This window comes from Cucurbita maxima, unplaced genomic scaffold (assembly GCF_002738345.1).
Source record: "Cucurbita maxima cultivar Rimu unplaced genomic scaffold, Cmax_1.0 Cma_Scf00029, whole genome shotgun sequence".
Taxonomy (NCBI): domain Eukaryota; kingdom Viridiplantae; phylum Streptophyta; class Magnoliopsida; order Cucurbitales; family Cucurbitaceae; genus Cucurbita; species Cucurbita maxima.
Window position 1 is genome coordinate 437,313 of NW_019272045.1, and position 22,552 is coordinate 459,864.

Consider the following 22,552-nt stretch of genomic DNA (forward strand, 5'->3'; position numbering starts at 1 on the left):
CTAAAAAAAAAAAAAAAAAAAAAAATTATTCCCAATATATGAACAAAAATCATCCATCGATACCTCGTAAATTATTTACAAAATATTTAATGTTACTTTAAAAAATTTATGAGTATTTTTGAAACGTGGTACCAATGTTATAGACATTTTTTATATATAAATAAGAATATTAATGAAATGGGTATTTTTTAAAATATTTTTAAAAATTTATGGGTATTTTTTAAACAAAATATATTTTTTTTTTTTGAGTTAGTATTTTTCAAACAAAAATGAAAATTCAATCATATTTTTATTAATTTAGGCGTTAAAACTCAAGATATTATTTTTAAAAAATATTAAATTAATGTAAGCATATAATTTAATCAATTTAATTAATTATATTTATATTGTAATTAATAATATAAATATGAAATTTTGAGTTAATAAAATTATAACTAGTTATTATTTTTCATTATTTTAACTATTTAATATAAAAATTATTAAGATCTTAATTAGTTTATATTTAATTAACTATTTTTTTTAGAAGAAATGAGAGAAAAATTCCTCATTCGTTTCTTTCTAATTAAAGTGAAAATTGTTTTAATTACTTTGATTTATTATTAAAATAAGTATAAAGATTTAATTAATTATTTTTTTATAATAAATCTAATAATTTAAATGATTTTTTTCATTGATATATTTGAGTTAAAAAGTTGATGTGGTTTTGATATATTTATTGTCTAATTAAATTAAAATATATATATTAAGTAATTTTTTTAAACTATTTTAATGTAAATTTAATGACCATCTATAAAAATAAAAAATAAAACAAAAATATAAAAGAAAAAATTAACAAAAAAAAAATCTTATTATTTTTATTTATATATTATGCATTTAGTAATTATATAATTTTAATTTTATTTGGTTATAATAAGGAAAAAAATCCACTATATTAATTTTTTTTTTTTTTATCATTTTTAATCATTTTTCTTTAATTTTAGTTAATTCGAAGAAAATTGCATATTTAAACCTATTTAAACATAGACATTTAAATTTAAGATATTTAATATTTATACTCATTAAACAATATCATCGATTTTATATATTTATTTAAACCTATGTCCTTGGTGTGAAAGCCTTCCTCTAGCAGAGACGTTTTAAAGTCTTGAGGGGAAGCTCGAAAGGTAAAGTCCAAAGAGGATAATATCTGCTATTGGTGTGCTTGAGCTGTTACAAATGGTATCAAAGCCACACATCAGACAATGTGTCAGCTTTCTCACTCTTTCCCAAAAGGGTAGACGCGAGGCAGTGTGTCAATAAAGATGCTGGGCCCCGAAGAGGGGTGGATTTGGTAGGAGTCCCACATTGATTGATCGGAGAAAGGAATAAGCCCAAAAGGGAAAGCCCAAAGAGGACAATATCTATTAGCGGTGTGGTTGAGCTGTTACACTCCGACCCTCTTTTCCATGCATTTTTAGGGCCTCTGGGTATGCGACGTCACATTTTAGGAATGTTAACTTTAACCGACCGTTACTATCTCTTGCAAGTGTGTTTGGTCTGGAGTAGACCTCCTATAAATTTTTCTAAGAAACATGTGAATGAGAACAAAACATTCTAAAAAGAATAGTTTTCACATGAAAACGTCTTTAATCTAAACACTTCAAGACAACTAGCATTACATAAAAAAATATGACAAATTATTAATTATATTTAAGTTTGCCATCCAACATTATCACGAAAAGATTCTCGGTGTAGCACCTTTTCTCATCATATGTGTCGAATACTCCGCCAGTCTGTAAAAATTAAAGATGACGCTCTCAGTCAATAAATGAGAGTTAACATAGACGGTTCGATCTTTTGACTTTTATTATGATTAAAATTATAATTTGTTTTTTTTTCAATTAACTACCATTTTAAGTTATTCTTTTAAATAGCATATATATTTTATTTTTACTTTAAATAAGTTTTAGTGACATAAACGAAACGTATATAATAGTCGATCATTTAACGTAGATCGTTGAATTTCCGTCATTAAGATTATAATTTATTTATTTATAATTAAGTAGCTACCATTTTAATAGCGATATTGTTTTAATTTTCATTCATTTGGTGGGATTTGTTACCTTTTAAATACATGAATTAATCTTTAAAGTGGACTAAAAAAAAACTCTCAATACTAGTTTGATGACTACTTAAATAATATGGGAAACGCTAATTTTTTCATAAACATTATATAAATTAATTACTCACATCAGTAAAAGTCACTAAATTATAGGTTCATTAAAATAAACATGTAATAATATCAATTTTTTTTACGAACACGAGCATATATTAACTAATATAAAGTATTATATTTTTAATCAAAAGATTAGAGATTTGAATCCTTAAAATTAAAATAATAATAATAATAATCACATAATTTTTTTTTTTTTTTTATTATGGGATAATTGCCACAAATAGAACAATTATTTAATGAAATGTTTTTTTCAAACACAACCAAAATAATTTTAGTTATATTATTTTGAAATCAAATGGTTAATAAAAAAATTAATAATAAAAACTAAAACCAAATTTTTAAGACAAAGCTTAAACAATAAAACATAATTTTAGTAATTTTAGTAAGGAAGAGCAGCCGCCAATAAATCCATGAGAGATTATTTGTAAAATAGCTTCATTGAGTCCCCGCTTATAGAACAAATTCCTATAACTATGAAACCCATACGAGAGATGGAGGAATAAGTGATTGATTTGAATTATGCCTACTATGATCAACCAGGGTGAAAAAATAGAAGGGACGTGTAATAATTTCATATTGATCCGAACCAATCCATATGCTCCCATTTTTAATAAGATTCTGGTTAGAAGCATACAAATCTGCCAAAGAATTACTAAAGAAACCATAGTTTTGTTCGAAGAAATAATTTCAACAATGAACCGCTTAAGAATGCCCAGAAAAAGGAATTCAGTCATGTCACATGCTTTACAGAATTCAAGAATCATATGAATCTAAGCTTAATAAGCTACAAATTCTGCTAATATGTTGCAAGTTCAAGCAACGACTGACGAGTTTTGTTCATAAGGAGAACAAATATTTCAACAATGAACCACTTATGAACGCTCAGATACAGGAATTCAGTCATGTCATGCTTCACAAAATTCAGAAACCATATGAATCTAGGCTTAACAAGCTACAAATTCTGTTAAATGCTGTAAGTTCATGCAACGATCGATGAATTTTGTTCATAAGGAGAACAACTATTTCAGCAATGAACAGCTTAAGAATGCCCACAAATAGTAATTCAGCCATGTCATGCTTTCCAGAACTCAGGAATCATATGATCTAAAGCTTAAGAAGGCCACAAATTCTGTTAAATGTTGTAAGTTCATGCAACGGCCGATGAGTATTATTCATCAGGAGAACAAATATTTCAACAATGAATAGTATAAGAATGCCCAGAAGCAAGAATTCAGCCATGTCATGCTTTACAGAATTTAGAAATCCTATGAATCTAAGCTTTAAGAAGCTACAAATTCTGTTAAATGCTGTAAGTTCATGCAATGCAACGACCGATGGCGAAAATCATTCATGGACTACACGAACTACTTGTTTGCCTAAGTTATCTCCAGAGAAAAGTCCTACAAAGGCAGCTGGAGCATTTTCCAAGCCTTCCTTCAAATCTTCAATGTAAACAATCTTTCCCTGCTTGTAGTAGTTACTAACCTCGTCGTAGAAACGGGGAAATAAGTCCAAGTAGTCGCTTTGTAGAAATCCCTTCATGTTCACACGCTTCGTTATGAGATTCCACAGATTGGTGATTCCTTTTGGATTGGAGATGCTGGTCTGAGATATCACCCCACAGACAGCAATCCTACCATGAACCCTCATGTTGCACAGTGCAGCATCAAGCATGTCCCCACCAACATTGTCAAAATATATGTCTATGCCTTCAGGAAAGTACCTGCAAATGAGATATGAGTTTGTGTAAGTTTTATTTGTTATGAAACACAATCCTCCACAATGACATGATATTGTCCACTTTGAGTATTAAGCTCTCATGGCTTTACTTTTGGTTTGTCTGAAAGGCCTCGTACCAATGAAGATAGTGTTCCTTGCTTATAAATCCATGATCTTCCTCTTACTTAGCCAATGTGGGACTACTCCTCTCAATAATCCTCAACATTATTTACTTCCTGAAATTTTGTCTCTATGATGCCTCGAGGGTGGTTCTCATGGTAAGGGCTTAAGATGTTCGGAGATACCTCCAAAGTCGTGGGATTCAACTTTCCAGTCGGGGAACACAATGATTTTAAGTCTTTTTCTTTATCACGGAGCTGGCCTTGGAGTGAACAAAGTCTTTCTAGGAATTAGTGGGGTGGAAGTTATCTAATGATTAAGAAATTACGTCCTAAGATAACGATCTTTTGAACTTGGGGACAAATTCAAACAAACATGAGTATAGTGGGGTGGAGCCTCACATATTTCAGAAAGAGACAACCAAACATGAACTAATTACAAAGGAAGAATAATGCAAAAAGAGTTTGAGTGATCATCAGCATCAGCAATGACATTTAGCTAAATCTAATATTTTATGGCTTTCATGGTTTGGTGGATCTCTTAGATCCCTTCAAAAGATTCTGACTTTCGTTCTTTGGTGGGTCTCTAAGATCCTTTATTGAAGTCAGAGTGTGGGACTGAGCCTTAAGAATGATAAGACAAAAAAGTGTTTCGTTTCATTGGAAAAAAACCAAGGCAAATATAACCATGTGGAGAGCCGGATCGTCCTATCGAAGAAAGAGATCAAAGGGTGATTCAAGCTGACAAGCATGATTGACCGGACTGGAGTCTCAGATTTTTCCATTCTTCTAAACCTATTACTCACAAGAGCTATCTTGAATAATTCAGTGTGCACAATAGTTTTTCTGTACCTTTTCCTAATGCTGAGATAACTAACAAATAAATAAATAATTGCAAATAATTTGTTTTTCATCAGATCGGCGCTGATGATTTATCAAATTTATATCATCATAGAACTCGTTGATTGCTCACCTTTTCAAAGTTGCATCCAAGTTTGACTCTTCTTTATAGTTGAAAGCTTCGTCAAATCCAAGTTTGCTCTTCAGAATATCAACCTAAGATGATCATTGAAATGATTAGTAATGAACAGGACCGAAAATAAATTGCAGTATCAAAGAAAATTGCATGGGTACTAAACATTCAAGATGATTTGAACTCCCCCAAAACCATTTTCCAAAATCTACCAGATGAACTCCTCCAACCTAATGATTAATGTGATCTAATATCCTAATATTTCCTGGCAATATATTTTGTCTTGAGTTCTTGAAATGAAAATTGATGACTAAAATGCTTCCCCTACCACAGGGAATCAAAGAGATTTTACCTTTTGCTTTGTTCCAGCACTTCCTACAACATAACAACCATGCAACTTCGCAAGTTGGCCAACGAGTTGACCAACTGCTCCAGATGCCGCGGAGACAAATACATAATCGCCTTTCTTCGGGGAGCAAACCTCAAAGAATCCCGCATAAGCAGTAAATCCAGGCATGCCTGTTTAAATTTCCATAGTTTCAAGATCATCTTAAACAAAGTGGAAAGGACAACTACTGTAAGAATGGAAGGAGTGATGTTTGAATATCGAGTTTTCCTGTTCAGACCAACAAAGCTATAATTGACTACACAATGACGCGCCTTTCAATTGCTTAATCCAAAATTAGCATATTGTTGGCAAGAACCACGAACCTCCAAAATGGTACGATATTGTCCATTTTGAGCATAACATCTCATGGCTTTACTTTTGGTTTCCCCAAAAGGCTTCGTACCAAAGGAGATGTATTCCTTACTTATAAACTCATGATCAACCCCTTAATTAGCTGATGTAGGACTCATCTCCCAACAATCCTAAACAGTTGTTACCCTCATATGTTTGAATTAAGATCACAAGCTTAGTAACAAATGATTAACTTACGTGACTAAATCGTGAACATAATAATGATAGTTTTTGCACATGGCACAGAACAAATGTGTAAGAAACTGATCCTGGTAGTCAACTTCACAAGAATTTCCTTTCATGTAGGATTTTGGAAGAGGACCCCCATAACATCAGTCTGGTAAGGTGGAATATAGCCACTAATAGCAATATCAATAGAAATAACTAATGGAGTCTAAGACCCTAATGGAGTTTAAGACCATGAAAAAAAGAGCTATTTATTTCCACTGAGGAAGAAAACATACCAAGAAGACCAACATGAAATGAGAGAGGAAAATCGTCTGGCTGAACTTTTCTCAGCTGAAAACTTCCCTGATTAATTAAGCTGTAATCCTCCCAACGTGTAAAGCCTGAAACAATGTCACCAGGCTTGAAATTGGAGTCATCAGAGTCCACAACTTCAGCAACCCCAAAGCCTTCAATTGGCTTCACAAGATATAACGTGAAGTAAGGAACATTTTACCAAAACACAATCTCATATTACTCGTCATACATACACTATAAACTGTCTCCTTGCAACAAAATAAAACTTGAATTTGAAAGTAAACTTCTTTGTTTCTTCCATGCCATGGATATTCTAAGAGTATTTTCTCCTTTTTCAAAGTTCAAAGAGGAGGGAGAAAACAACCTCTTTGAGCTTCCCTCACACTGAGATTCACCTTGGCATTGCCATTGTTGCCATAAACATAAAGTTTGGGGCGAAAAAAGGATGCCCATAGCATATGCCTTATTAAATATATGTATGGGATGGTCGTGAATAAAGAGATGAAGACAAGAGTCACCTTAGCTTACACCATCACTACCTTATATAATGTAAACTTAATCTGCATTACTCTTCAAATACTTACTGGTGGATACAGAAGTTTCAACCACTTCATGACCATTATCTTCTCCATCCAAATGAAATATGAGCAAACTTAATGTTAGGAATCACGACTCTCCACAATGGTGGTATGATATTGTCCACTTTGAGCATAAGCTCTCATGGCTTTGCTTTGAGCTTCCCCAAAAGACCTCATACCAATGAAGGTGTATTCCTTACTTATAAACCCACGATCATTCCCTAAATTAGCCAATGTGGGACTCCCTCCCGACAATCCTCAACACTTAAAACCTTGTTTGATAAGGATTTTGTTTTTTCTTTTTTGTTTCTAAAATTTATGCTTGTTTTCTCACCATTTCTTTGGGGTGGATTTCACCTTTTCTTAAGAAATGATTCAAAAGTAAAAACAAGTTTTTAGAAACTTTTTTTTAGTTTATGAAATTGGGCTCATTTTATTTTAAATCATTCGTAGAAAGTATATAACAAAACAAAGAAAATTATCGATAAAAGCAGTACTTATAAGTTTAATTTTCAAAATCAAATAGTTCTAAGATGAAACATAAATTTGTTTGAGTTTGGCCTAACATGGTACCAATTTGGTTTAAGTGTAGGGAGCAAACAAAGTAAATACTCAGTTTATAACAATGGCTAAAAGAACGAAAACAAAGTCCTCTAACTAATACAACCTAACCAACAAAACGTGTTTCAGAGATTTCTAAATTTCTATCACAAATGATCCAAACTCAACTATGTATACTGGGAGTAGATCCATTCGATTAATACTAACCCTAACATCAACAAACCCCTGAATCCAGCCTAAGCAATAAATTACGGTACATCTGATCAACGATTCATAACATACATTGCAGCCCGCCGACAAGGAAAGTAGAAGACATCCAGAAATCAAACCGCGTTATCCAGTATGTTATGAATCCGAAACAAAAATCGAAGGTTGTAACAAACCTCTACTCCTTACAGAGACAACCAACACAAGAAACAGAAAATGAATCACAGAAAAGAACAGTACCTGGCCAGGAACTAAAGGGGGAATGTAAGAACCGTGGAAATCGCGCATACGGCCTCGCATATAAGGATCGCAAGAAAGGAAGAGATTCTTGACGAGAAAATGGCCGGATCCATTGGAAGCCTCGAGCTTAATCTTCCCAACTTTGAGTTCGAAATCCGTCACTTGTGGAACTCCATCAATGTAGCCTTTGAATATCACTTGCTTGTTCTCCACTTCCGCCATCGCTACAAAATCGAAGGAAGAATCGGTTACAGGTATGAACAAGTGAGCGAATTTCAGGAAATCGGCGGCTGATTTTTCCGGAAGAGAAACTGTTGAACTCTCGTTTTATTGTTATTACCGATAAGTGCAAAAGTTGACTAAGCAAGTAATGAACGGCCGTTGGACTATTCACCAACGACCTTAATTGATATATATATATATATAATAATTATAATATTAAAAGTCAAAATTACCCTTAAAAAAACCAAATTTTACGCTCTATTTTTGAGTTCTAAAATTATCAATTTAAAATATAAAATTTAGATTTAATTTATAATATTTTTTTCCTCATAATTTTGTGGGACCCACTTCTTTTTGTTTATCTACATTTTATTTTACATATATATATATATATATAATATTTCTTATTTCAAATTAACAATACGTCGATATTAAAAATAATAATAAAAAAAATAAATAAATAAAAAGGCAAAAATGGTATTTTTTTTAATTTATTGAAATAGACTAAATAATATTTAATTTTAAATTAGATATATTTTTAAAAAAATACTTAATTTCTAAATTACCTAAAAAAATAACCGAGGTATATGTATGATATTTATTTTGAACCCGTTAGACGAATTTGTTAATATCTCTATGGGCCTAATTATGGACTAATACACGTTCGTAAATGGGCTTGCTCTTTGATTTGAAACACTTTCACTCGTTAAGCTAACTTTTCGTTACGCGGGGAGAGGTTGTGTGTTTTATTCTTGATCTTCTGCTCTCCAGGACTACTTCCGGTTAAAATTCAATACTGATATGGTGCTTCCAAGAGGAACCAAGACTTTCATGGTGCTGCCACGGGACATTCTGGTAAGTCGGGTGCTGGTGGCCTTCTCCGAGACTGTTCAGGAACATAGATCCATGGGTATACCTGCAAAATGACTTTCTCTACGAGCCTACAAGCTTAACATCGAAAACTAATTGAAAAAATTAATGCCTAATGAACCGTCACGAAAACTAGGTTTTACCTATCATGATGTATTGTATGTAAATGTTTTTCCGACCCTAATAATGTGATCAGTTACTAAACATTTGTAAAGACTCGTACTATGTTTAACATTTTTCAGGTAAAAGTAAAGGACACATGTACAACCGACGGTGTCTACTAAGCCATAGACAAACTCTGTTCAGGAGTCGTTAAACCTTATTTCAACCACTCAAGAAAACTACGCCGGGTCAGCCAAAGCGGCTCCTTCATAAACTCAACTTCATAGATCTATTCTATTAGCGATTATAGTAACAGTAAGGATGATCTACGGAGATTAGTGCTTTGGCTATTGTCTCTACCACAGACGCCTCTTTCAAGCCGTCAAGGCTAAAGCATATACATATGTGGCAGTTAGATACAAATTTCTAAGATCTGCCAGAGATATTTGATTGATCTCGTGCGGTACTTTCCCGAGCACACCGCTCTACTTCCAAAGGCTATAATTCTCATATTTACAGTCCAAAACTTTTGAAGCATAGTCCATATGTGATATCTAAGAAACAAATCAGCATCTTCAATAACAGGAGACTATTTTTACAGATAATATATACATGAGTGTCTGTCATAATACAAAAGATGGTACAATAAACACATTAATACACGACCGTCCCCACTGGACTCAACTCGACCCGACTCGACTCGACTGCACGGTTAGACTCACTGGCCACTTACCGCTTACATAAAACGTCTAGCTTGAACAGAGCAATTATATATAAATAATAGTAACAAACAAAAGATTATTGTGTTGGGTAGAGTAGAGGAGTTTCTGATGATGGGAACAGCTATATTGACGTCCCGAGTGGAGCATCGGCCGAACTAACACCTACCGGAGCCATTTTGGTATTTGGGTTTTGATTTTCGGGTTTTCGGGTTTTCCTCCAGCTGTGTATCTCTGCCTTTTCCTAAAGTAAATCAGAAATTTGATTTCATGAGATTTATTCTTGGCTTTATACTAATGTTGTCAAAGGGTCTTTCCTGTTCTACATGGAGGTAATCCTTTGTCACGAGAACCTGCAGAAATAGTGACGTTTGTGCATAAATGAACCAGCAAAATTAGCAGATGGCATGTATTCAGAAACACGAAAACTAGAAGATGTCGGTGAGTAGGTTACGAGAGTTCTGTAGGATGTAAACCGAATCCAACCGGATATCATTTTTGGACACCCGTCCAATACAAGCGTCACAGAGATAGGAACTAAATTGAAATATGTGAGCCTGAGAGAACGGATAACGTTTGTGACATGTTCGAACGAATCACAAATAAGACGCAGATGTCATTCATTTGAACCCCAATTTCTTTACGTGTAAGATCCCACATCGGTCAGGGAGGAGAACGAAACACCCTTTATAAGGGTGTGGAAACTCTCCCTAGTAAACGTGTTTTAAAAACCTTGAAGGTAAACCTGAAAGGAAACGCTCAAAGAGAACAATATCTGTTCGCAGTGAGCTTGGGTAACTACAAATGGTATCAGAGCCAGACATCGGGCGATATACCAGTGATGAGGTTGTTTCCGGGGGGTAGACACAAGGTAGTGTGCCAATAAGGACGCTGGGCCCTGAACGAGATGGATTTGGTGGGGATCGCACATCGATTGGAGAAAGGAACGAATGCCAGTGAGAACGCTGGAACCTGAAGGGGGGTGGATTGTAAGATCTCACATCGGTTGGGAAGGAGAATGAAACACCCTTTATAAGGGTGTGGAACCCTCTTCCTAGTAGACGTGTTTTAAAAACCTTGAGGGTAAGCCCGAAAGGGAAAGCCCAAAGAACAATATCTGCTAGCGGTGGGTTTGGGCTGTTACAAATGGTATCAGAGCCAGACACCGGGTGATATGCCAGCAATGAGGTTGTTCCCCGAAGGGAGTAGACACGAGGTGGTGTGCCAGTAAGGACGCTGGACCCTGAAGGGAGGTGGATTGTAAGATCCCACGTCGGTTGGGGAGGAGAATGAAACACCATTTATAAGGGTGTGAAACCTTCTCCCTAGTAGACACGTTTTAAAAACCTTGAGGGCAAGCCTGAAAGGAAAACCCCAAAGAGGACAATATCTGCTAGCAGTGGGTTTGAGCTGTTACATTACGAGCTTTTTCTAGCTACTACAATGACATCAAGAGCCAAACACAACTAGGGTAGAAAGAAATTGTGGCAAGCAAACACGAACCTAGATAGCTAGCTATCGTTCGACAATCATACTCAGAAACCAAGACCATAGTTTGTAATCATACCTCGGTCCTAACAAGATATAAATCTATAAGGGTTCAAAATGACGTACCAGTGTCTCGAAAAACATTCTTGAAGCTTCCTTCCGAGTTTTGTTAACGAGCAAGTTATCCATGTAAAGGACCTTTCTCCCATGTACAGTGTCCCTATCAAAGAGATTTTGAAGGTACCTTGCAACCGCCCTGTAACAAGGAATAAAAGGACATATAGATGAGAAGTCTGACTCCGATGAAAACATGTTCAGTAAAATTATGAAGGAAACCAAAAGGCGACTCGAGTAGTGGTTTTGGTTAGAATTAACGTATCAAATGTACATGATGACTGCCCAAAGAACACCGGAATGTATTCCCAAAAAGCCCATATATTACTGTTAAAACTTCTCCGATGAAAACAGTAGACGGTTGGATATAACTGAACTAGGCGTAAAAATTAGTTGGAGAAATGGTGAAGATTCAACTTGTGAGATCTCACATTAGTTGGAGAAGAGAACGAAGCATTCCTTATAAGGGTGTGGAAACGTCTCCCTAGTAGACGCGTTTTAAAATCTTGAGAGAAAGCCCAAAGAGGACAATATTTAGTACCGGTGGGCTTGGGCTATTACAAATGATATCAGAGCCAGACACCGGGCGATGTGCCAGCAAGGACATTGGGCCCCAAGGGGGGTGGATTGTGAGATCTCACATTGGTTGGAGAGGAAAATGAAACATTTCTTACAAGGATGTGAGAACCTTTCCCTAGTAGACGCGTTTTAAACCTAGAGCGAAAGCCTATAAGGGAAAGCCCAAAGAGGCCAATATCTAATACCGGTGGGCTTGGGCTATTACAAATGGTATCAGAGCCAAACACTAGGCGGTGTGCCAGCAAAGACGTTAGGCCCCAAGGGGGGTGGATTGTAAGATCCCACATTGGTTGGAGAGGAGAACGAAACATTTCTTATAAGGATGCAAAAACCTATCCCTAGTAGATGTGTTTTAAAACCTTGAGCGAAAGCCTATAAGGGAAAGCCCAAAGAAGACAATATCTAATACCGGTGGGCTTGGGCTATTACAAATGATATCAGAGCCAGACACTAGACGATGTGCTAGCGAGGACGTTGGGCCCAAAAGGGAGTGGATTGTGAGATCCCACATTGGTTGGAGAGGAGAACGAAACATTTCTTATAAAGATGCGAAAACCTCTCCCTATTAGACGCATTTTAAAACCTTGAAGGAAAGTCCAAAAGGGAAAGCCCAAAGAGGCCAATATCTAATACTGGTGGGCTTGAGCTATTACAAATGGTATCAGAGCCAGACATCGGGTGGTGTGCCAACGAGGACGTTGGGCCCCAAGGGAGATGGATTGTGAGATCCCACATTAGTTGGAGAGAAGAACGAAACATTATAAGTGTATGGAAACCCCTCCCTAATAGACACATTTTAAAACCTTGAAGAGAAACTCAAAAGGGAAAGTCCAAGGAGAACAATATCGGCTAGCGGTAGACTTGGGCTGTTACACAACCAGAAGCCTAGGTAAATTACTATCGAAGCGGCTTTTGAGTGTGTTTTTTAACCAAGCATGAGAGTTACATAAGAAACAATATACAGAAATGAACACATGCCTGGTACGGGAAGACCATCCACTGTTTTCAAGAAAGCTAGGATCTGCTGCAAATTGCGTGTTGTCCTCATCTTCTTCGGCCTCGTCATCTTCGTTCAAAAATTCTGGACGAAAAAAACATATATATCATCAGCAATATACCAACGGAAGTCGCTCTTACGTAAGCAAAATAACATGACTGTAAGATCCCACGTCGGTTAGGGAGGAGATCGAAACATTCTTTATAAGGGTGTGTAAACCTCTCCCTAGCAGACGCGTTTTAAAAACCTTGAGGGGAAGCCCAAAAGGAAAAGCCAAATAGGACAATGTTTGCTAGCGGTGGCCTTGGGCCATTACAGATGGTATCAAAGCTAGACACGGCCGATGTGCCAACGAGGAAACTGAGCCCTGAAGGAGGGTGGACACGAGGCGGTATGCCAACAAGGAGGATGGGCCCCGAAAGGAAAAACCCAAAGAGGACAAGTTATTAAGGTGCTACTCAGCCGACTACTACTACACAATCAAGAATGTCAAAATAAGCAACAAGAAACTCGAACCTATATCATTAGCCACTGTCACATCCTCGAAGTCCTGCACCACAAAGAGAACTTTAGACGAAAGGGAAGCAAAGAAGTACAGACGTAAATAAACGGTACAACAAGAACCAACTTTTCTAAGATCCTTTCGTGTTTTAAAAAGAAGAACGTACACCACGGTCTTCGGCTATAGTAGGATGGTCAAGGATAGTCATTTCTGTGTCCACGGTATTGAGCAGATCAGCTTCTTCAGGATAGTCTGGATGAAATCCTGAAGAATATTGAGAATCCATTGGTGCTCCATCGATTAAACAAACAGAAGCTGCATCCTTCTCGTCGTTTGCGACGTCTGCTGTATTTACTCTATCCCCATCAATCTCCCCTAACTTAACATCTAAGACGCTTTCATCAGGTTTTTCACCATTTTCAGGAGCCAGATAATTCGATTCACCATTTTCTCGAGGCGAGATTACAAGGGAAACATTATGATCGTATTTTTCTTCATTAACGTTATCTCTGATCTCAGTGCAATCACTAGCACTAACAGTGTCGAGACCAATATTCCCGGTATCCACCGTAAAAGTATCATCACCACTGTGCTGAGATTCCAATATTTTCTGCAAAGAAGCATTTGGATCATCATATTTATCCCCAATGACTAAGGAAGGTAATTCCAACTCGTGAATGTCGAAGCTATTGGCTGCATCAGCAACATTTCCGGGTTCCTGTCCAGCATTCTCAATTGAAGTCGTTTGCTGCTGCTCGTGAACATCTAGATCAGGACACTCTAATGTTAACTCTTGAGCCGACTCAGTCTCGTTCTGCACAGTAGCCCGAGCAGGCTGAGATTGAAGATCATTTTTGCCAATGACTTCTTCAGGGGCTGTTTCTGTTGCACTTTCTTCAGTGGTATTCGGTCTAATAGCAGACTCGAAATCGTTTCCTGCCTCGTTACAAGCACTGACTGGCTCCTTCTCGTAAACCCTGATTTCACTAAGGTCAAATGCTTCGGCATGCAATGACGACAGTTCCTTGGAAATACCTAAAGCAAACCGAAAAGACCTTGCCATTAGCAGTTATTCACTTACGCTCGATAGGGGAGATTATTTAACGAATGCAAGCGATGCGAAAATTTCATCATCTAGCATAACAAAATACCTGAATATATGGATTCACTGAAAATTTCGTCTTCTAAGAATTGTCTCTGAATCATTGAAATTTCAGGACGAGTACAGGGTGCCTTTTTCCGAACACGACGTATGTCTTCCGTGCTTGTAAGTTGATGACGTATTGTGCTGAATAATAATAGTACATATGACGTTAGTGTCTCAGCACTCAGCAGGAAAGAAGATCCATTTACTACAATGAAGGTGAGTTACGTCGTGACTTCAAAAAATGCTTGTCGGTTAAAAGTTAGTTGAATAACAAACAAGAAACTATAAACTGACGGATTGTCTCGAACCCATAGAAAACGAACAACAATTTACGGTTAAGTTAGCCATCAAAAATTTAATGAAAGAATAAAAAAAATAAAAAAATGGATGCCTAGATACATACTCTCCATGCAAAACCATCATATCATCCATAAGCACCTTCTTCTTTGAGATGCCAACTCCAACTGCCGATCGTGGACGTTTCAAGGTTATGGTTTCATGCACGGGAGGTGACGGTTTCATTTTCAAAACCGAAGATCGTCTTCCAACTAAAGCAACAAAAAAACCTAGTCAGTGACATCGAGCCTACCAATCGAAAAGTCAGAAATATTGGCACACTTTCCCAGAGATGTTAAAAGGAATGCATCAATACCTAAAATAGAAGATAACAAATCGTCGTCATCAGGAATGGATTCTGCAACTCTCTTAGATCGGTGCGCCCCAACGGACTCAGCTGAGTTCAAACTTTGTGCTGTTAAAGTACTTTCCGTGAAGCTTCGCTTCTTCCCCGACATAAGATTACTTCCAGAAACACCTCCGTCATCCTCGACCAAGTTTCCTTTGTCCAGTGAAGAATTCAATGATAAGTTGTCACCGTGTATTTCAGTAAGGCCCTCGGGTACAGAAAGCAACTTCTCGGGTGCTGGGAAGTCTGAGGTGGGAGACCTATTCGAAACCTCCGTGCAAATATCATTAGACAATGCACAATCCAAATGTTTGTCGGAGTCCCTGCAACCAGCCTGCCTGTCTTCCAGAACTTCGGTATCCGCTTTCTCACTTATTTCCAAATTTTGTGTCACAGCGTCAGTTGCTTGGCAGCTTTCACCTAGAATCACAAATGATTAATCGACTAATTTTCAAATTAACAATGTCTACGACACGAACTCCAGAAGAAATAAGGTTCATAAGATAACCATTAAACAACAGTATAGTAAAACCACTGATCGAATACCTTCAAGAGATGGTCTAGTTACACGAGAATTGCATGACAGTAGCACAGACTTCTCCGTGGATGTAGTTTCTTCACCATTACAAGAATTCCGAGTCTCGGTGTCCTTTGGCTCCCGAAATTCCTTGGATTCAGAATCGATAACCTCAGGCCTACCAGGAGATTCCTCTTGATATGTCATATCTCGAGCAACTCTTCCAGCTGAGAGCACTTCACCCGTATTGTCAATGGATTTTAAGGATGGTTGATCGCCGATCGTACAACCCTCTAAGGCTAATGCATATGTGCTATCTGAAGGAGCTTTATGTCCAATGTCCTCAAAATCAGGGGTGACACCAGAGCGACTAGGAGACATGGCCGTTGCGTCTAACGTAGATCTGCTGCGATCACATTCTGCATCAACGGGATCAAGAAAGGTCATTTCAAGCTCATTGTTTATTACAACTCCACTGTTCATTTCTTCTCCTGTGCTTGAGCCATTTAATGCATCTGTAATCCATTTGAGCGTTTTACAGCAGAAGTTTTATCTTTTTGGTAGAAACAGCAAAGAACGGTTTTCAGGATTTCACGAAACAATCCATGCAAGAAAAAGTTAAACGGTAATTACCTCCTTTCATCTTTTCCATTGTCTCGTCAGCTGGCGAAGAAAACTGTTCGAGTTTTCCATCTTTGTTTTCCGGGTCACTAGAAAGATGGCCATTCTCTTTAAGATGCATGGGTCTTGTAGTCTCATAATCCAAATCGTTATGGGCAGACCAATCTAAAACATTGGTCGGGCCACCATTAATATCTGACTTCCTGGATTCGTTCATTTCAATCTCCACGGCTTTCGGTTCTGTACCCCGAACTTCCACTTTCAAAGAACCATCACTATCCTGAACACCAGACAAGTTACAATCATCCACTTGTCTCACATTAGATGATGGATCCTGCATAACATACAACAACAATTTGTGGCCAGCTCTTACGATAATTTGTATAAACACATTCCATTGTTTACAAAAGATAGAGATATGATGTGTAACAACAGCTCAAGCCCACCGATAGCAGATATTGTCCTCTTTGGGCTTTCCCTTTCGGGCTTCCCCTCAAGGTTTTTAAAACGCGTCCGCTAGGGAGAGGTTTCCACACCCTTATAAAGAATGTTTCGTTCTCGTCCTCAACCGACGTGGGATATCACATGATGGTAAGTCAATATTAACTCGAAATCCATCAACACGTACCTGCAGCGTCTCAAAGTTTTCTAGGATTTCCTTCGTATTTTCATCCTTGTCTTTCAAGATTGTTGATGGAGAAAGTGCCCGAGGATCGTTACTACAATCACACACGCACACACGCACAAAAGAAAGAAAGAACAATACAAATAATTAGTTCATGGATCAACAGGTAGACGGGAAACAGCCTAAAAAAACGGAAATGCTTCCAACAATACTTAAACAATGAGAAATTCAGTCAATCAGAAATCCTACACTTTTATAAAATATTTTTTTTGCAGGAGTGGGACGGTATCATTCGATACACAATTCCATTTCTAAGAACCAGTATTACATATAGAGCGGACAAGCTTTAAAATACCGAAGAGATATATAATGCTTACTCTGAAATCTCATCGTGATCCTTAACAATGATCTTTTCGACAAAGAGTTCCTGCTTGTCACCAGTAGGTGGGAAAGGGGGACACAAATTACAAACAGGTTGGAGGAAATATTAAACAAGAAAGCACGAAAATAAAATTAAAAAAAAAAAAGAAATGAAAAAAAAATTAAAAACCAACAAAAAAACTATAAACGACGTTCGTTTCTTTTTTCTTTTAATATGTTACCTCATCGAGATCTAAACCAATTTGTGAAGCATCTCCATCACCGAAACGCTCTGCATAGCCAAGAAGATTAAAATTTGTTTGATCCGAATAATTGCCGTTTACAAAAATACCATCACATGAAGACATGGAGCAAAGAATACTAACCATCCAAGCCAAATTGAGAAGTAGTGTAGACTACACCGTCCATAGTATCTTGAAGGGTAATTTGCTCCCGAGAGCTAACGTGATGATCGACATAATTACTGCAGAAAAATTAGAGGCCATCCACTGAGCGGAAAGTGCTACAATATGTGTCGGTTGCTATAGCAGTTGGTTTAACATAAAAATAACTAAAAAACCTTGAACTAACCCCTGATAAAGTTCATTATCTGGAAGCTCAAAATCGTCAAGATCAAAAGTCTCGGGCAGAGTAATGGAATGATACGGAGCAGTCGATTCTTCAGGAGGTAAGTCAACATCAGTAGAACGGAACGCTTGCTTTACCTTAAGCAGAGCTTCACTACAATCGTCAAATAGGTAACCCACCTTTCTCGAATAGATCCTCACCACCCCAAGGAGAAGATGGCTGGACAATCGTAGTGCAATTGGCACGTCGGGGAAAAGAATTGAATCTGTTCCAAAAATTCAAAAACAAAATACGAATCGTATGACATTTGGAATTATTGATTACAAGTAAACTTGGTCCCGTAGAGCCTTCAATAGCTTTTTAAAACATTGACCAACATTGCTGTAAGCTACAAAAACCTCAACTTAAAAGACGATACACGTTCTTAGAACGAGTATAATACACAAGAAACGCATTAAGACAAAACAATAATCGGTCTAGACATTCTCCCCGCATGAGAAAATAATTTACCCTTCCAACTTATAACAGTACATCCTAAAATCACTAAATTCATCCCTTAAAAAAAGAGTACACACAGCTGAATACAACACGAATCATATTTTCAGTCAACAGCCGCCATTTGGGACTGTTCATCTATTGTTTTTCATAGTTTTGTCATATGTTCTAACTTTGATGTGTTTAAGGAAAGGAAAAATGACAAAAACCAAGAACATAGAGCAAAAAGAAAGCAACTAACCTACTGAGACACCGATATCAGTGTCTGCCACTTGATTTTTCCGCAGCTTCCTCTCCAAATGTGCCGCTATCCATATTGTCCCAAGCGGCCCTTTCTTGGCCAATATGAATTGAGAATAGAACATCTTTTCACTTCACCTCTGAGACCTTAAATTTAACAAAGAAACTGTTTCCCAAACCTTCTTCCTGATGTCGCAAAATCCCATTAAAGTCTCCAAACAACCCAAATTCTCAGACACGGTTGGGCCCCAGAATCATCTTCTCCACCATCAAGAACACTATAAACAACCAATTCGTCTAATTCACAACAGAAACCCTAATTTCGCCCAAGAGAAAAAACCCCCCAATTTCCACCTCTGAACACACAAATTTGGCAATTCCACCCAAATTTCACATACAAAACCCGACAACTACAAACCCCAGAACTAAAAACGACAAACAACCCAGATACCACAAACCCCAGAACTTCGAACCCACAAAAGAACAGACCCGAATTCCCAAAATCAAACACTTCGCACAGAAGCTCCGACACCAAAACCCCGACAACAAACGCCAAAAACAATGAGAACCCAGATAGAGCAAGAAATCCCAGGAAGCAAAATCGTCGAAGGAAGTCAAAAAATGAGGAAAAGGAGAAGTGGGTACGAACCCAAGTGAGGAAACAAGCAATCAGGAGAGGAGAAGAGCGAGCGAACCGGATCGGACCGAGTTGACCCACAATTTGAAGTGAGAGAGCGAAGGAATCTGTACGAAATTGAGAGAGGAGGGCTTGAAGAAACGGGTCTGGCTCGGAGCTTGGAGAATTTTGGAACAGTGGGAACAAAAAATAAACGCGGCTGAATGAACACAAAAGGAGGTGTCATGATCACACGCGTCGGAGAGGCATTGGAGAGTGTTTTTTGAGTATGAGATTTGAGTTTTCGATGAAAAGTTTTCAAATTTTTGAACAAGCTTTGGGAAAGAGCCGTCTTGGTAAAGCTTGGATTTTCCTCAAAATTTATCCTACTTTTCTCATTCTTCCCCCCTCTGGGATTAAATATTTTTTTAATATTTTAATATTATCCTTAAACTTTCAAAAAAAAAATAAAAAAAAAATTAATATACCATTAACAATCCGAAGATAATAAATACATATTAATTACCAATGAATTATCAAACAATTTTTTGTTATAACTTTGTCCATTAAATTCTTACCCTTCTAATTTTGCCGAAATGAAATAAATTAAAAATTATTTAAAAACGATATTAATATAAATATTCATTAAAAATTTAATATTTCAATATTACCCGTAACCTTTTAAAAAAAATATTTGAATATAGACGTTAATTTGATCGTAATGAAATAATAATAAAAAATTAGGAAGGTTTAATTATTGTATCTTGTTCAAGTGATTTGTTCATGTGGAGTAGTTGCAAAAAGATTTACGGCATTCAATTTAGTCTCGGCCCTTCGTTTGACAAATTTGTCACATAATAAAAATTAATACTTAATTTTAATAGAATCTTTCACGGTGAGAATTGTTACCTAACGAGTTGTAAACTTTGGAGTAAAATAGTATGCAGTTTAGTGAGCTTGGGCAAAACTACTAGGATTCGGAATCTAGATTCAGCACTTAATAGACTCGGCATTCCTCTGCGACATGGTAACCATACCCATGATTCAGAATCTGGATTCAGCACCCGATGACCTCCACATTCGTCTGCGACGTGACCATGTTACTTACTCCTCGTTTATAAGCAAAACACGTTTACCAATGAAGTTTCTGTGATTGAGTCACCAACAAGAAAAGGTGCACCTTATTGGTATAGATGTTGACTTTCAGTTCTTATAAGTGTTTTTTAATCGTTCTATCTTTCTAATCATTTTCATTTAGATGTAGTCTCGATGCATTTATGTACTCCTTCTTTATTCGGGTGTCATGATAAGATTGTTCCTCGACATCAGTATGCAGCCAAGATTGTTCCTAAAAAATGGTCCGGCGTGTATTTTTTCCTCCCAATCCCTTTTTTTTTTCTTTGCTAATTTCCTTTATCGTTCATGCATATGAGATCTTACCAAAATATCATCTATTAGTTCAATAAACTTATCATGTCAACATTGAAGTAGTCGCGTTAAAAATACACATATTTTTCATGATATTTTAAATTTTCTTTTTTATATATTTCACATAATAAGTCTTTTAATAAAAATTTGAGAAAAATAAAATTTGTGCGGTCGAGTTGGCAACCGTGCGACGTTATTTTAATGGGTCTATCTTCTATTACAATAACTCGTTAGGAGATTAAATTATTTTTTGAATATTAAATTAAATATAAAATACTAAAAACTAATTGGTGAGCATATTTTTTTGTAATACATTTTTATAATTATTATTTTACAATATCATTTAATGTATAGTGTATTTTACTATGCATATTTTAATTTCAGCATGAAATAAATATTTCATTAGTTTTTAAATATTTTGTAATTAAAATTATGTCTTTTAGAATTTAAAATTCAAAATATATATAAACAAGAAACATAAAATAAAAAAAATAAAAAAAAATCTTTTTTTTATAATTTTCACTATCTAAACAAAAAATGTAAAAATATTTTTGATATTTATTGAATTTGAAACCATTACACATTATTTTACATTTATACCCTTGTACGCCAATGACTACCTTTGAAAAATCCGAACTCAAAATATTTTTTGAAAATATAATTTTAATGAGTAATTAATTATGATTTTTTTTATTATTAAAAATAGATTATATATATATATATACACACACATTGTCATGGCACACCCGACACACAAGCATCAGCTTGCTCAGGGGACCAGAAAACGCCTTTCGGTTTTTCCCCAACCCTTGCCGCCTTCCTTAACAAGCTCTCAAGCCTCCTTTGCGCCGCCTTCCGCATAGAAGCCACCGGGTTGACCCCTCAGGGCGAATTCTATGGTCGAGAACGTTGCAATAAGAAATTGGCCATGAGAGACCCTTTTAAGTATTGTAAAAGAAAAGGCATGCTCATAGAGCTAAGCAAGGATGCAATATGCTGACAACCCATTACTTAATAAGGATTTGTTATGTGCGATATGCTGACAACTTATTACTAGGAATCGTGGGTGCCGTAGAGCTTCTCATAGAAATACAAAAACGTGTCGCCCACATCCTACAATCCGACCTGAACCTTTGGGTAGGCTTTGCAGGAACAACAACAATAGCTGTACAGAGTACGGTAGAATTCTCTAGTACCGTCATTCAAGAATTCCCTGGTTTCTTATATTATATATTACTTTAAGTTTGAACACTAATTTTAAAACTTTAACCAAACAAAAAAGCGTTCGAGTAAGGAGAGTTGAATGAACTAAGACTACACTAGAGTGAGAAAGATCTTGAAGATATGAAATTATGAAATTATGATGTAGAATACAACCCCATACTTGTTGGGCTACATGAGCATGGACCTTTCTAGAGTACATAGGGAAGGTTCATGACTTGACTAGGTGTGGCCTATGTCCAAGTCCCGCCTATGTCCAAGTCCCTCAAGGCTTCAAGCCTCATTTCCAATTATGGATCGGTTAAATCTCTCTATTCCATTGAGAGAGAGCAAATCATTTTAAGAGTGTGAAAACCTCTCCCTAATAGACGCGCTTTAAATAGTGAATTGACAATACACAATAGACTAAAACGGAGAACATCTTCTAGCCGACTGTTATTACAATTGTTGTTCGTGAACGAATAGGGCTTAAAAAGTGCATCAGGTGTTAAGAAAACGAATTTACAAAATTAGTACAAAGATGAATAATTGTTGGCCATTATGTGTGAGATCTGACATCAGTTGGAGAGAGGAAGGGTGTGA

The 22,552-nt window shown here is 36.5% G+C and overlaps 2 protein-coding genes across 4 annotated transcripts; both read right to left on the minus strand.

Moving 5' to 3' along the window:
* Window positions 1-3,322: 3,322 nt before the first annotated feature.
* On the minus strand, window positions 3,323-8,228 carry LOC111465398 (2-alkenal reductase (NADP(+)-dependent)). Its single transcript, XM_023109750.1, has 6 exons — window positions 8,175-8,228; window positions 7,835-8,058; window positions 6,230-6,410; window positions 5,379-5,545; window positions 5,027-5,109; window positions 3,323-3,938 (listed from the first exon to the last, which is right to left on the minus strand). Exons 2-6 carry the CDS (start codon window positions 8,054-8,056, stop codon window positions 3,560-3,562), a joined length of 1,032 nt encoding a protein of 343 aa, XP_022965518.1. The 5' UTR covers window positions 8,057-8,058; window positions 8,175-8,228; the 3' UTR covers window positions 3,323-3,559.
* Window positions 8,229-9,600: 1,372 nt separating this feature from the next.
* LOC111465337 (sister chromatid cohesion 1 protein 4-like) lies at window positions 9,601-19,525 on the minus strand. 3 transcript variants are annotated; one of them, XM_023109652.1, is made up of 16 exons: window positions 18,707-19,525; window positions 17,974-18,235; window positions 17,769-17,866; window positions 17,625-17,674; window positions 17,400-17,449; window positions 17,026-17,116; window positions 16,410-16,677; window positions 15,806-16,291; window positions 15,227-15,679; window positions 14,978-15,122; window positions 14,579-14,715; window positions 13,594-14,462; window positions 13,442-13,475; window positions 12,907-13,009; window positions 11,362-11,491; window positions 9,601-10,100 (listed from the first exon to the last, which is right to left on the minus strand). In XM_023109652.1, the coding sequence occupies exons 1-16, from the start codon at window positions 18,828-18,830 to the stop codon at window positions 10,002-10,004; spliced, it is 3,399 nt and encodes a 1,132-aa protein (XP_022965420.1). In that variant the 5' UTR covers window positions 18,831-19,525; the 3' UTR covers window positions 9,601-10,001. The 3 variants fall into 3 exon arrangements, with proteins under 3 accessions (XP_022965420.1, XP_022965419.1, XP_022965422.1); XM_023109651.1 differs by having other exon boundaries at window positions 16,410-16,731; window positions 18,707-19,524; XM_023109654.1 differs by having other exon boundaries at window positions 15,806-16,195; window positions 16,410-16,731; window positions 18,707-19,523.
* Window positions 19,526-22,552: the final 3,027 nt, after the last annotated feature.